The 12343-nt window shown below is 42.8% G+C and overlaps 1 protein-coding gene across 1 annotated transcript in view; it reads right to left on the reverse strand.

The window, feature by feature from the left end:
• Window positions 1–12343, reverse strand: part of PDXDC1 (pyridoxal dependent decarboxylase domain containing 1) — a 43425-nt gene that overhangs the window by 2133 nt on the left and 28949 nt on the right. Inside the window, exons 16-22 of the mRNA XM_075010724.1 lie at window positions 10215–10320; window positions 8269–8440; window positions 7378–7496; window positions 6694–6815; window positions 3600–3692; window positions 3407–3503; window positions 83–187 (exon numbers count right to left, since the gene is read on the reverse strand). Coding sequence (XP_074866825.1) covers window positions 83–187; window positions 3407–3503; window positions 3600–3692; window positions 6694–6815; window positions 7378–7496; window positions 8269–8440; window positions 10215–10320 — 814 coding nt within the window. The remainder of the gene's footprint in view (window positions 1–82; window positions 188–3406; window positions 3504–3599; window positions 3693–6693; window positions 6816–7377; window positions 7497–8268; window positions 8441–10214; window positions 10321–12343) is intronic.

The following is a 12343-nucleotide window of genomic DNA, read 5'->3' on the forward strand; positions in this document are numbered from 1 at the left end:
TGTAAGTTCTCTGGCTCACATTTCTGAACAAAGCGTTCTTCAGTGTCAAACTGCCCATTTATTAAAATTGGGGTAAACTTACCCGGAAGTCTCTGTTTAATGCGAGTGGGAGTCGGAGTTGCAGGTGGAGTGGTCCCAGTCCCCTGCACTTTAGATACATATGTAGATTCTGTGGATTCTAGAGAGCCTGCCAATGGGGGAAAAAAGGGAAAGGGACAATGTTTAATTTTACTGAAACTGTTAAATAAAAAAATAGAACTCCAGTTTTCCAACGTATTATACAGCTGGAATTCACAGAGAGATTTGAAAAGCCCTTTCTTCCAGTACAATGGAGGGAACAGTCACCAAATCCAGCAAATCACTTTAAATTGGTTTGAGAATTGAAAATATTAAGATTTAAATGGGAACTGGACAGATGGGTTATTTTCTTATTCAGTGTTGGAGAAGAGGTGGGTAGACAATGTTTCTTTAGACCAGCGAGGGGCAACAAAGGCTCATGAGGGCTGCAAGTCTGAAGTCAGTCATGTGCACTACCCAGGACTCCAGGAATAACGGATGCTGAACATTTCAAAACAAACAGAAATGCTTTTATCATTCATGCATTAATAGAACTGTCGTCAGCATCAAACAACACAGAAACATTGACACTTTACAGTATCAAATCCCTGCTCAGCCCTTTTCCCCGCCTCCTCTCTCAAGTACATTACATCCTGCTCCTTCCCCCTCCTCCTCCCAGCAATTCTGGAACACCACGAATTGGCTGATTTTGCACCCTAGCTCTCCTTGTCCTCCTCCCTTTCAAAGCCTGAATGCTGCAACCAGCCGATTCATAGCACTCCAGAAGTGCTGGGAGGGAGGGGAAGGAGTAGGTAAGTGTGCAAATGGCATGAGGGAAAGGGGAAGAGGGGGTGTGCAGGCTGCATATGGATCCCTGAGAGGCCACAGGTGGCCCACCAAAGCTTTATACAGTATGTGTGCCTTTTTCACCTTGTAATTAGGACACCTTATGAATCTGTCAACAAGAAATCTGTGTAGCATTCTAAAGTTTTCCACATCTTACAGACTTATCGCTAATTAGGGTGACCATTTCTCTTTGCTGCAGACACTGGTAAAAACTTGTATTCAGGTGAGTTCAGTGGTAATTGGGACTATGCAGTGTAAATGGTCAAATTAACATCAGGATGACTGAGTTCCTCTTACAAAGAATTAGTGTCTTGCTGATACTTTTTACCTTCTTATGTTTAAGGCTTTAGGGTTCACACAGGGAGAGGTGACATTTCCATTCTGTACACTTCTCTTACACAGTGAAGAGAGTAACGGAGAGGGAGCTGTGCTAGTCTAGATACTATCAAAACAAAAAAGCAGTTAAGTAGCACTTTAAAGACTAAGAAAATAATTTATTAGGTGATGAGCTTTGGTGGGACAGACCCACTTCTTCAGACCACAGCCAGACCAAAACAGACTCAATATTTAAGGCACAGAGAATCAAAAACAGTAATCAAGGTTGACAAATCAGAAAAATATTATCAAGGCAAGCAAATCAGAGAGCAGAGGGGCAGAAGGCGGGGGGGAGGGGGAGAATCAAGAATTAGATAAAGCCAAGTATGCTAAAGAGCCCCTATAATGAACTAGAATTTGAATATAAAAGAGTTCAGCAGAAGAGAGAGGTGGTAACTGACCGACTGGACCTTTGCCCAGCCCTGGGTGTCTGGCTAGGACCCTGGGATGAACCTCTCTCTCTCCTGGTACCTGCAGCCATGTCTTCATGAGGCAACACATGGGAGGGGCCACACAGAGTCACATGTCCCCCACCCCAGATTTCTGTCGGGTTTCATACCAGAATGTGACCAGCAGAAAGGAAGGGCCAGGAGCTTCTTCCAGCCATAATGAAAAAGGAGGAAGAGGGAAGAGATGACCCGGTCTGTATCCTTGCCGAGCTCATCTCTTCTCCTCCTGCTCTCCCCTATGGCTTGAAACACCTTGTCCGGGGTGGGTGGGAGGAACCTACCTGCACAGTATTGAAAGGCAGCTAACACCTCTAGGCTGCTGCTGGCCACTGACACCACCCCTTGTCCCCCAGCTATGGCACTCGCAGGAAGGGGTTTAACCTTAAAGTTGCATTGTGCTCCAGGGCCCAGAGAACCTGACTACCGGAGCTTCAGCAAACCCGGCCAAAGAGGTGCCAGAGCAGGGGTGTGCAATGCAGGAGGTGGGCCCCCTCATGGGGGTGGGAGGGGCATGAAATTTCCTAAGGGGGACTCAGCATGAGCACCTGCTGAGCCTCAAGCTCATCCATCTCATGAAAAATGTTGCAATATGCTCCTGTTCTTATGTCTGCGTATTCACATTTTTATACTGGATTAATAAAGCTTTTTATATTCCACGTATTTTCTTACACATGCCAAAACGTTTTGTTTCATATGAACATAACCAGAATTTCCGTAAGTGTGGATTACATTAGGCAGGTTGCAGGGCCTAACATCAACAGTCTGAAAACCCCTGATTGAGAGGAGATGGAGCAGTCCCATGCTCCGTGGGATGGGACCTCAGGCAAGGCAGGTGAAGAGGGTGTTGCGCCTCTGCCCAGAGGGCTGCAATGGAGCCTGTAGGGTTGGGGCACTAACAGACTGAAAAACACTTCCTGCCCCCATGCTCTATAGCTTCACTGTATGCCTTCCCCATGCCAGTGCTGTGCAAGGCTTTGGTGCACACAGGACTTGGCTTCTCCCAGCCAGAGCTCTGGGCTGGAGGGTCTTGGAGTTTCCCAGGGCCCTGGCCCAGCCAGACACAATGGGGGAAGGAAGGAACCTGCCATCTGGGCTGTTGGTGATCTCAGTGCTCCAACCATGGGCTGGTTCTCTGCACAGCACAGGGTGCACCCCATGGCGGGGTGGGTATGGAGGAGCAGTGAGGTTGGGGGAGGCTGATGGGGCAAAGCTGGGAGAAGACAGCAAAAAGAGGGCTGACTGGTGGGCAAAGGTGACATGTAACCGATAGCTTCTGGTGCCTGCCAACATTCACCAGTCACCGCAGCTCGCAGCAAACAGTGCTGTCCAGTACTGGGATGGGAAGCAGGGCCCTGGTGGCTGACAGCTGGCAAGCTGCAGGGGAAGGGTGTGTACTGTGCTGATGGACCAGCATGGAGCAGTCTGTCCCTGCAGACTGCAGCTTTGCCCCTCCACGAGCCTGGCACACCCACCAACGCCCTTCTCCCACACAGCACTGATGGATGGGTGGCTAATGAGCAGGGATCTGGCCAGCAGCAGGACCTGCCAATAATGATGGAGCCGAGAGAAATACGGGACAACATTGTGTGTTTTTAAGAAAAGTTGGGACACCTACAGGAGGACTTAAAATACGAGACTGTCCCTTCAAAAACTATTGCTGCAGAAGTATTTCTTCCTACCTGCAGTTAAGTTAAAAGTTCTTCCCTTTGGTGATGCCTGAAATGGGGAAAACCAGTTCAACACAGAGCCAACTACAGGAATCTGTCGCAGCAGCCCCTGTAAAACATGCCGTTAACAGATCATTCTAGTGACTGAGCCACAGAAGTGTTAAAGTTTGGAGATGCAGATAATATAGTATTTTGTTATTCTCACCTCTTCCAGAAGTCTTTCTTCATTTGCTTTCTGAAGCTGAACCTGCGCTTCGTGTATCCCCTTTCTAATGACTTCAGTCATATTTTCCAGCAGCTAATTAAAACAGAATAACTTACATTAGTGCACTTACACTGGCTTCTTAGTCACTTCCATGAAAATTAAAATTTAAATGGGGACATGGCTACATTTTTCTAAATTAGGTCAGCAGTTGACTAATGCCATTTATTTCATACTATGAATAGGCAACTACAGACTGAGAATAGGGTTTGGACATGGACCTCGAAGACAGAATGTCACATTTAATTGCAACACTATGTATTTCTCTTCCTTATAGGTAAGCAACTCACCTTGTGCCAGAGTTCTCCGAGCATCCTCTGTGTCTTCACATTCATAAACGTGCCAATCATGCAGCTGTGCTGGTGGAAGCTTTTGACTGCAATGCCTGTTGGAGTGCTGTTACATCCCCACCTATCTCCTCCTCCCACGCCCTCTAGATTTTCTCTTGGTAACATTTTGATTCACCAACCATCCAAGTGCAGATATGAGGAGTTCTTGTCTCCATAAAATGTGCTGCCACTACCCTGAGGCTCTTGGTAAAAACTCGGGGGGTAGCGGAACTCTGATTTGATAATTATCCTCTTCTAGGAAGCAAAGACACTTGCAGTACAATGATCAGATTGAACTATCCTTCAGACTGAGAACAGTAAATCAGCCTTGAACAGACAGGGAAGCTATTATCGATGCCAGTTCAAAAGGTATAGACTCAACTTCCTAATAAAGAAGCTGTATTTTCTCAGGTCTAACACAGGTCAAAGATGCTGCAGTGTAGGGCTCTAAAGAAGCCTTCCTTTGCTTTCCAGAGTCCTAATTGCTCCTTACCAGATTTGAGCTAAGCTGAGGTTCTGGAGCCACATGGTGGAGCTAAGCCACAGTTACTGAGGAGGTTGAAACAAAAAGCAGTCAAGTAGCACTTTAAAGACTAGCAAAATGGTTTATTAGGTGAGCTTTCATGGGACAGACCCACTTCTTAGTTGAATCCAATGGATCAGCTGGGACAGCGCCTAACCTCTGCTGAGCACCAGCTTAATAGCACATGGGAGTTAGCATTTGGATCCCCTTACAACTGGGGAGCTCAACCAGACCTGTGACAGACTGCTCCAGACACATCCATTGACTACCAAGGCTCTGCCAACAGAGTCCTTCTTTGCAGCATGAGTTTTCCCCCACCAAAATTCCCAGTTCCAAGGGAGGTATCACTCTGGCAGATTGGCTGTGCTCAGAGATGCCATCACCACAGGGTATTTCTATTTTTCAGTTTCAGATCCAAAAGATTAGGAACCTTGGTAGGTACCACAGGTTTTTTTGAGCACTGGACTGAAGTAGTTATCTTATACATTGATATATATCACTGCTTCTTCTCTCAAGTAGTATCAGGGTCTGGTTGCTTGCTCACAGGTGTGTACAAGAGCCAGACAGCCTGTCAGTCAAAGCCTCCCACTGTCTGCTCTGCCCTTCCTCCCATATTCTTAAGGAAAGCACTTCAGATTGAACATCCTCAGGAACAGCACCCCTCCCTGAAAGGCACCTCATATGGGCGGCAAATGCGGGGCAAAAGAAGCACCTCTGAAGAGCTGGTCTCCAGATCTTCATATCTAACATCAGATTCTAACAGTGGAACCAGGGGTGAACTAATAGTTACTTAGAAAAGTTTGTATTTCCCTTCAAAAGTAAACTTCTGACCCTTAAAATGCCAACTATTTACACAAGAAAGCTAAGTTAAATGGGCACTATTCAAACAAGGGATCAAGGCTAAGTCCAAATGCAGTTCCTGACCCAAGCACTGCAGCAGCTGGAAGGAACTTAGGGGCTAGCGTGTTATTCCCTCTTTTACAGCCTAACCCGTGATGATCAGGAACAGGAGGGAAGTAACAGGAGAGGTGCAATAGGAGCTGGACAAGCATTGCTCTCAATGGCCGTGTCTACACGTGCCCCAAACTTCGAAATGGCCATGCAAATGGCCATTTCGAAGTTTACTAATGAAGCGCTGAAATGCATATTCAGCGCTTCATTAGCATGCGGGCAGCAGCCGCGCTTCAAAATTGATGCTCCTTGCCGCCGCGCGGCGCGTCCAGACGGGGCTCCTTTTCGAAAGGACGCCGCCTACTTCGAAGTCCCCTTATTCCCATGAGCTCATCCTGTTCCTGAGCTCATGGGAATAAGGGGACTTCGAAGTAGGCAGCGTCCTGTCGAAAAGGAGCCCCGTCTGGACGCGCTGCGCGGCGGCAAGGAGCGTCAATTTTGAAGCGCGGCTGCTGCCCGCATGCTAATGAAGCGCTGAATATGCATTTCAGCGCTTCATTAGTAAACTTCGAAATGGCCATTTCGAAGTTTGGGGCACGTGTAGATGTAGCCAATGGTTCCACAGCCACAGCTATGTAATCAGCACATCTCGGGAGTGGGAACACGTGAAATACACGTCAACAAGGATTTATTTGGTGTGTGCAGTGATGTCCAAATAACCACTGCTGTCACAGCAAAACCGTCAGTAAAAAGGACAACTTCAATAGGCCAGATATTAGGGATAGTAACCAAAGCTTCTCCAGTAATCCACTGTAAGAACAAATGTTTTTACTAGCAATGAAAATATTGTAAAACCAGTTTTCTACCTATTGATTTAACAAGTAAAGTGAATGGGCAGATTCTCAAGTTGGGTAGTTTGGCAAAATTCCCCTGAATTCAATGGAACAGTTTACGATCATCAATAGTTGATGATCTGCCCAAGAACATTCAAAAAAGGATTTTGTAAAAGCTATTACGGAAACTGTACAGTCATTTCAGCACCAGAAAGGAATCTAATGCTAGCAGATATAATAGCAGAAGAGTTATAACCACAAAAATGCACACCTAAACCATAACATGACGACAGAGTCATCATACTGTGAGAAGTTCTCTCACCATGTAGATACAAATCACTGCAAGTTAAATAGGTGCAATTTTCTTTCACAGAAAAATAAGAAGTTGCCCTGAGACAAGCTCAGAGAAAACTAAGGTGAAACATTATGTAATTTTGAACACAAAAGATTTCAATACATACTCGAGAATTTTCTTCAATTTCTCTGCCTGTTGCCGCAATCGTTTCTACCAGCTCGGACACATCCAAATCTTCGGTCACCATGCCAATATACACACAGTTCTTCTCTCCTCCAAATTCTGGGCCTGTGAACAACAGGTGGCAATTCTAGACATCTGTGTTAAGCGCACACACATGCACACACACACTCCATCTAGGCCATTTGCTGTTTAAAGATTCAGAATGAATCTGGCTTTATCAACTGGTTAAAGAAATACTGAAAACCACTAATGTATAAAAATGCAACACATTAGCACGCCTACCTTTTCCAGGACAATCAACACAAAGGCCGTGTCTACACGTACCCCTCCCTTTTGGAAGGGGCATGTTAATGAGGCACTTCAGAATAAGTTAATGAGGCACTGACATGCATATTCATCATCTCATTAGCATAACGACAGCCAGTCATGCTTCAAAAGTGCTGCTTTTGAAACACAGACTGGCTGTATAGACGTGGGCACTTTGAAATAAACCCCTGACTTTGAAATTCCCTTATTCCCAATTTGTTTTGTGAATAAGCAGACTTTTTAAGCAGACAATACACGGATATGGCTTGTAATGTAATTTATGACACAGTTTGGGGAAAAAAGAATTGAGAGCATTACAGTGATTGTTGGCAATATCCATTCTGCAAATAGTGATAATTACCCAAAGAAAAAGAGAGCTCCGACTCCAGTTCATTTAGTTTTTTCAAAAGTCCAGTATTAATTTTCTCTACTTCTTTCTCTCGTTTGTCATCATTCTTCTCATCACTGTTATACTCATACCTTTAAAATCAAGCCAGGGGACAGCAAGCCAGTTTATTTTACAACACAAACAGAAGAAATCTGCACTTCTAACATCTTTCAACAATTTATCCACATATTTCTGTAAACAGGTGTACTTGGTGAAGTTTAAATAGTGATAGCAATCAGCCAAGTTGGAGAAAACTTCGTAACTTTTACAGTTGAAGGAAAAGCCTTTATAGACACAGCAAAATTTCTTAAATAGCTTTTTGGAAGTACTATCTTCATAATGGCTCAGTTCTTTCTGATCACATATGATATCCAATACTTGAGCACCACTGTACTTACCAAAAAAAGACAAATAAATGTTCTAATGTTTAAAGACTGACTGCAGTGTTCTAATGTTCTAATGTTTAAAGACTGACTGCAGTGGTAGGTTAAATACATAAAGTACACAGGATTGTTTTTTTTTTTTTTGTTTTTGTTTTTTTTTTTTACACTACAAATGATCCAAAAGGCTGCTTAAATTCTAGTTGTTAACTCAATCAATCATTTTGGCAAATCAGATCTTTAGCTTACAGGAAGTTTGAAGCTCCTAAGTAATTTCATAACATTCAGACATCCTCTTATGAAAGTGTAATCTATTCACAAGTTAGTTAAGAAAGCTGTAGTAGTTACATAAGCCAATTTTGCTGGTCAAAATGATCACAAGTGAAGAAGGCTCTTATTTTCTCTGCCCAACGTACTATCTATCCAAACATCTGTTGAACTAGAGCCGAAGTGATGTCACGTCTGGAGCTGCCTAAACACTTACCTTATGACACCTAATCCTGGCCAGCTGAGGTCTTCAATATATGACAAGCCTACTGTTCTTTTCACTTCTTGCTCAAATTCTTCTCTTAGCTGCAGTGTGCATGTCAGTATTGGTATCTTCATTTTTAAGCAGTCCACCAACTGATCTACATCTTGTACTTCAGTCCCTAAAACTGAAGAGCTAGTAAATTAGCATGTGAATTACTGAATAGACAGAGTATTCACATTTTAGACATAGTAAGACATGTACCATATGATCTTTCAACTTTTATTATCTTAATCTATATACTGAAAGCTGTTTCCTTCAGCTTGCCATTCACTGAAAACACTCACTGTACAAACATGGCTGGAAGCAAGTATTAGGGAGAATTAAAACAAGTGAACTGTAATATAAAAAATAGATTTTCTGATACTATAAAGTAATGAATGTATTTAGCAACAGGAAACCCCTCTCTCCAGAATCAAAAGATTAATCTTTTTTGTAATCAGCTTCAGTTCTGAATACAAAGTTCAGTTTCACCAACTAAAGTTACTTATTAAACTGGAATCCTTTGTTCTGTCCTTTGGTTTCTAATTTAAAAGTTCTCCCCAGTAGCTACTTCCAGCTCTCTCTAACATCAGAGCCTACAACCTCTTATAAAAGCGAGAGAGAAAAGGTTTTTTATTTTTCCAGTGGTAAAGAAAACAACCAAGTTTTAATGATTACTATTTTCTTCTTCTAATTACTCCATCTAACTACTTGAATAAACAGGCCAAATTCTTTTGTCATTCTGTAAGTGGATGAGAAAGGGAGGATCACGAATCCTTCCTTTCCAACGTTTCTGTAGTCTCAGGTTTAGTCAAACGTTACTCAGTTTTGTAGATTATTCTCAATCCAGGTTGAACCTCTTTTAATCAGACATCCTGCGGACCTGGCTGATGCCAAACAAAACAATTTGCTGGATCACAGGAGGGCAATATTGTCTGGCAGCATTACCAACACTTCCACTGCTTACTGGGCCCTTAGAAGACATTTAGGGGGTAAATTACAGCTAAATAACAGCACAGAACACTGAGAGCCAGGACTGGTGGATGGAAACAAACTTTATGGGACCACAGGAAACTTGGCCACATCCAAGATAAGTGGATCTCTAACTACAACCATGTCAGATGAGAGAGAGTGCTGAACTAGTGAGAGATTCAATGGCCGTGTCTACAGTAGTCCCAAACTTCGAAATGGCCACGCAAATGGCCATTTCGAAGTTTACTAATGAAGCACTGAAGTGCATATTCAGCGCCTCATTAGCATGCGGGCGGCTGCGGCACTTCGAAATTGATGCGGCTCACGGCCGCGTGGCTCGTCCTGACGGGGCTCCTTTTCGAAAGGACCCCAGCCTCCTTCGAAGTCCCCTTATTCCTGTGAGCAGATGGGAATAAGGGGACTTCGAAGGAGGCAGGGTCCTTTCGAACAGGAGCCCCATCAGGACGAGCCGCCTGGCCACGAGCCGCATCAATTTCGAAGTGCCACGGCCACCCGCATGCTAACGAGGCGCTGAATATGCACTTCAGCGCTTCATTAGTAAACTTCGAAATGGCCATTTGCGTGGCCATTTCGAAGTTTGGCACTAGTGTAGACACGGCCAATGTGTAGTAAATGCAGACAGTATAAAGTAAAAGACTTTACAGGTGTAGTACAACATAATGCTATAGAAGATGATAAAGCTACTGAAGATTCAGGTACTTCTAACGTAACTGTTGCAAAAGCACAAGAGAACATTACAACTGTTTTTGTAGTGTTAAAACATTCTCAGTATAAAAATAAGGAAAAAAGCAACTCCAAAGAGAACAGATTTAAACACAGATGTTATACGCATGTAGGATATTTACAATTCTAAATAGCAAATTCCAATTTTTTTCACCTCAAAATGAAATATCTACACAAAAAGCTAAATTAACTGACTCATTTACCTGCAGAAGTCATTAATGGGCTAAAACGTACACATGTGCCTTCATCTTCTAGTTCTACCACATCAACTCCACTGGCAGGCACTAACTGTCCCAACTGTTCACCTAGCTGAAGAGACAAGGCAAAATTAGAGGACTTTACTGAGCATTAATTTCTTCCCATTGTCAACTTGCATTAGAGCGTTCCTGTAGTTTCCATAAACTATTTGTCTGTTAAATTGTCTCTACTCTTTACTTCTTAAATGTTACCTGTTCATTCAAACAGAGTAAAATTTTAGCTGTGAGCAAGCTCACAGCACAATCTACAAAATAAACTAAAAAGATACACAATTATATTAACAAAATGAAAACCTATGCTATAATTTCTAATCAAACCACAGATGTGTCATTTTAATCACTGGTTATTGCATGGTGATTAAATCCTCTCCCATAAATTAGGACTATGTTTAATTCCAAAATAATTAGTTTCAAAACAAAATCACACACTTGATTGTTGAACAGTGTATTTTAATATAAATTCTGTCAGTAGCAGCTGGATAAACACCACTGAAATTGCAGAACATAAAGGAAGGCTATCAATGAGAAACCTACTCGGTTTTAAAAAGTTAGAACTAGTTTCAGATACTTAACCTGCCATACAGTCTGCCTGCCCATTTTTGTGGTTTTACAATCATTAAAAAAAATTCTTTTCCCCTGTTGCTCTGTGAAAATTTTACAAAAACATGGGGAAGTGCTAATACACAGGCTGCTTAAGTAAATGCATCAAGTGGAACTATTTGTAACAGCATAATTTTCAAGTTGGCAGCATCCTGTTAATACAACTAAGATTCACCTTTATTTAGAAGACTAATGTCTCTTTTCCATTCCTGAAGATGCCCAAATCCTTCACTCATAAAAATCAATTGCAAAGGCACAAAACTCCTGCAAGTTCATGCCAGAATTATTTTATATTGTTTTATTTGAAGAAATGGTGTTTGCCAAGGATGTCTAACTTGAATTTTATGGCACGCTTGACACCAAATATAAAAAGTTTATGAAAAATTCAAATGGAAAGTCAGCTCTTCTTCAACCCACTCTAATTTAGTGCTAATCTACATGCTGCCGTCAAATGGTGGGATTACGTGTTACCGGAATGCGTGACAAATGTGCAGCATTAATTTCTCCTTCCTGCTGTCTTGTTTCTCAACTATCAGGTTTCCTAGCTTGGAAAGTTTTAATTCTGGTTCTTGACTTTCTAGTTCAACCAGATTTCCAGGTGGTTCAAAGCTCAGAATGGTTAGAGGAACAACTGCCAGCAGTCAAGGCAGGTCATGAGTACAGGGGGGTGGAAGGACAAGTGTTCCTGAACGAAGTCCTCCAACATGTCTTCCCTTGCACAGGATCCCTAACTAATTGTCAGGCTGCTCTTGTTACGGATGTCACAAACAGACTGGGAGTTCCTAACGTTTCAAATACTGATTTTATGGAATTAGAGAGATGCATTTTCTTAACATATAATAAAACCCTTGTTCCCACTCCGAACACAAGGGCTACAGTTACGCCGACCTGAACTGCTGGCAGAACTTGGCAAATGGACGGTCTTGAAAATGCAAATGGACACTCATTTGCATATTTTCTCACCAGAAGAGGCTGCTGCTGGCAGAAAAAAAGCAGTGTAAATGTAGTTCTGCTGGCAAAACACCCCCTTTGTCGGCAGCCTCTTACGTCTGATTTTTTCCAGGCATAATAGGCCACTGACAAAGAGGGTGTTTTGCCAGCAGAACCACGTTTACACTGCTTTTTTTCTGCCAGCAGCAGCCTCTGCCAGTGAGCAAATATGCAAATGAGCATCCATTTACATATATGAGACCATCCATTTGCATACTGCTGCTGGCAGTTCAGGTCAGCGTAACCATAGCCAAGGGGAAAAAAGAAGAGGCACACGTGATCTCACAAATGGCAAGGCATGGATAAGGAAGCTGTTTTATGTATGGGAAACAGGGTTCTGACACATTGGTCATCTTGCTTTCCCTTTCCCTAGAGCCTGTAAAATAAAGAGACGCAGAAGCCTAGACTGGGACAGGAAAGTAAGCACAAAGTTTGAAAGACTGAGTCGAAACTGACATTTCAAATAGATGTCAAAAGAAAATTAA

This window comes from Carettochelys insculpta, chromosome 16, assembly GCF_033958435.1.
Source record: "Carettochelys insculpta isolate YL-2023 chromosome 16, ASM3395843v1, whole genome shotgun sequence".
Taxonomy (NCBI): domain Eukaryota; kingdom Metazoa; phylum Chordata; order Testudines; family Carettochelyidae; genus Carettochelys; species Carettochelys insculpta.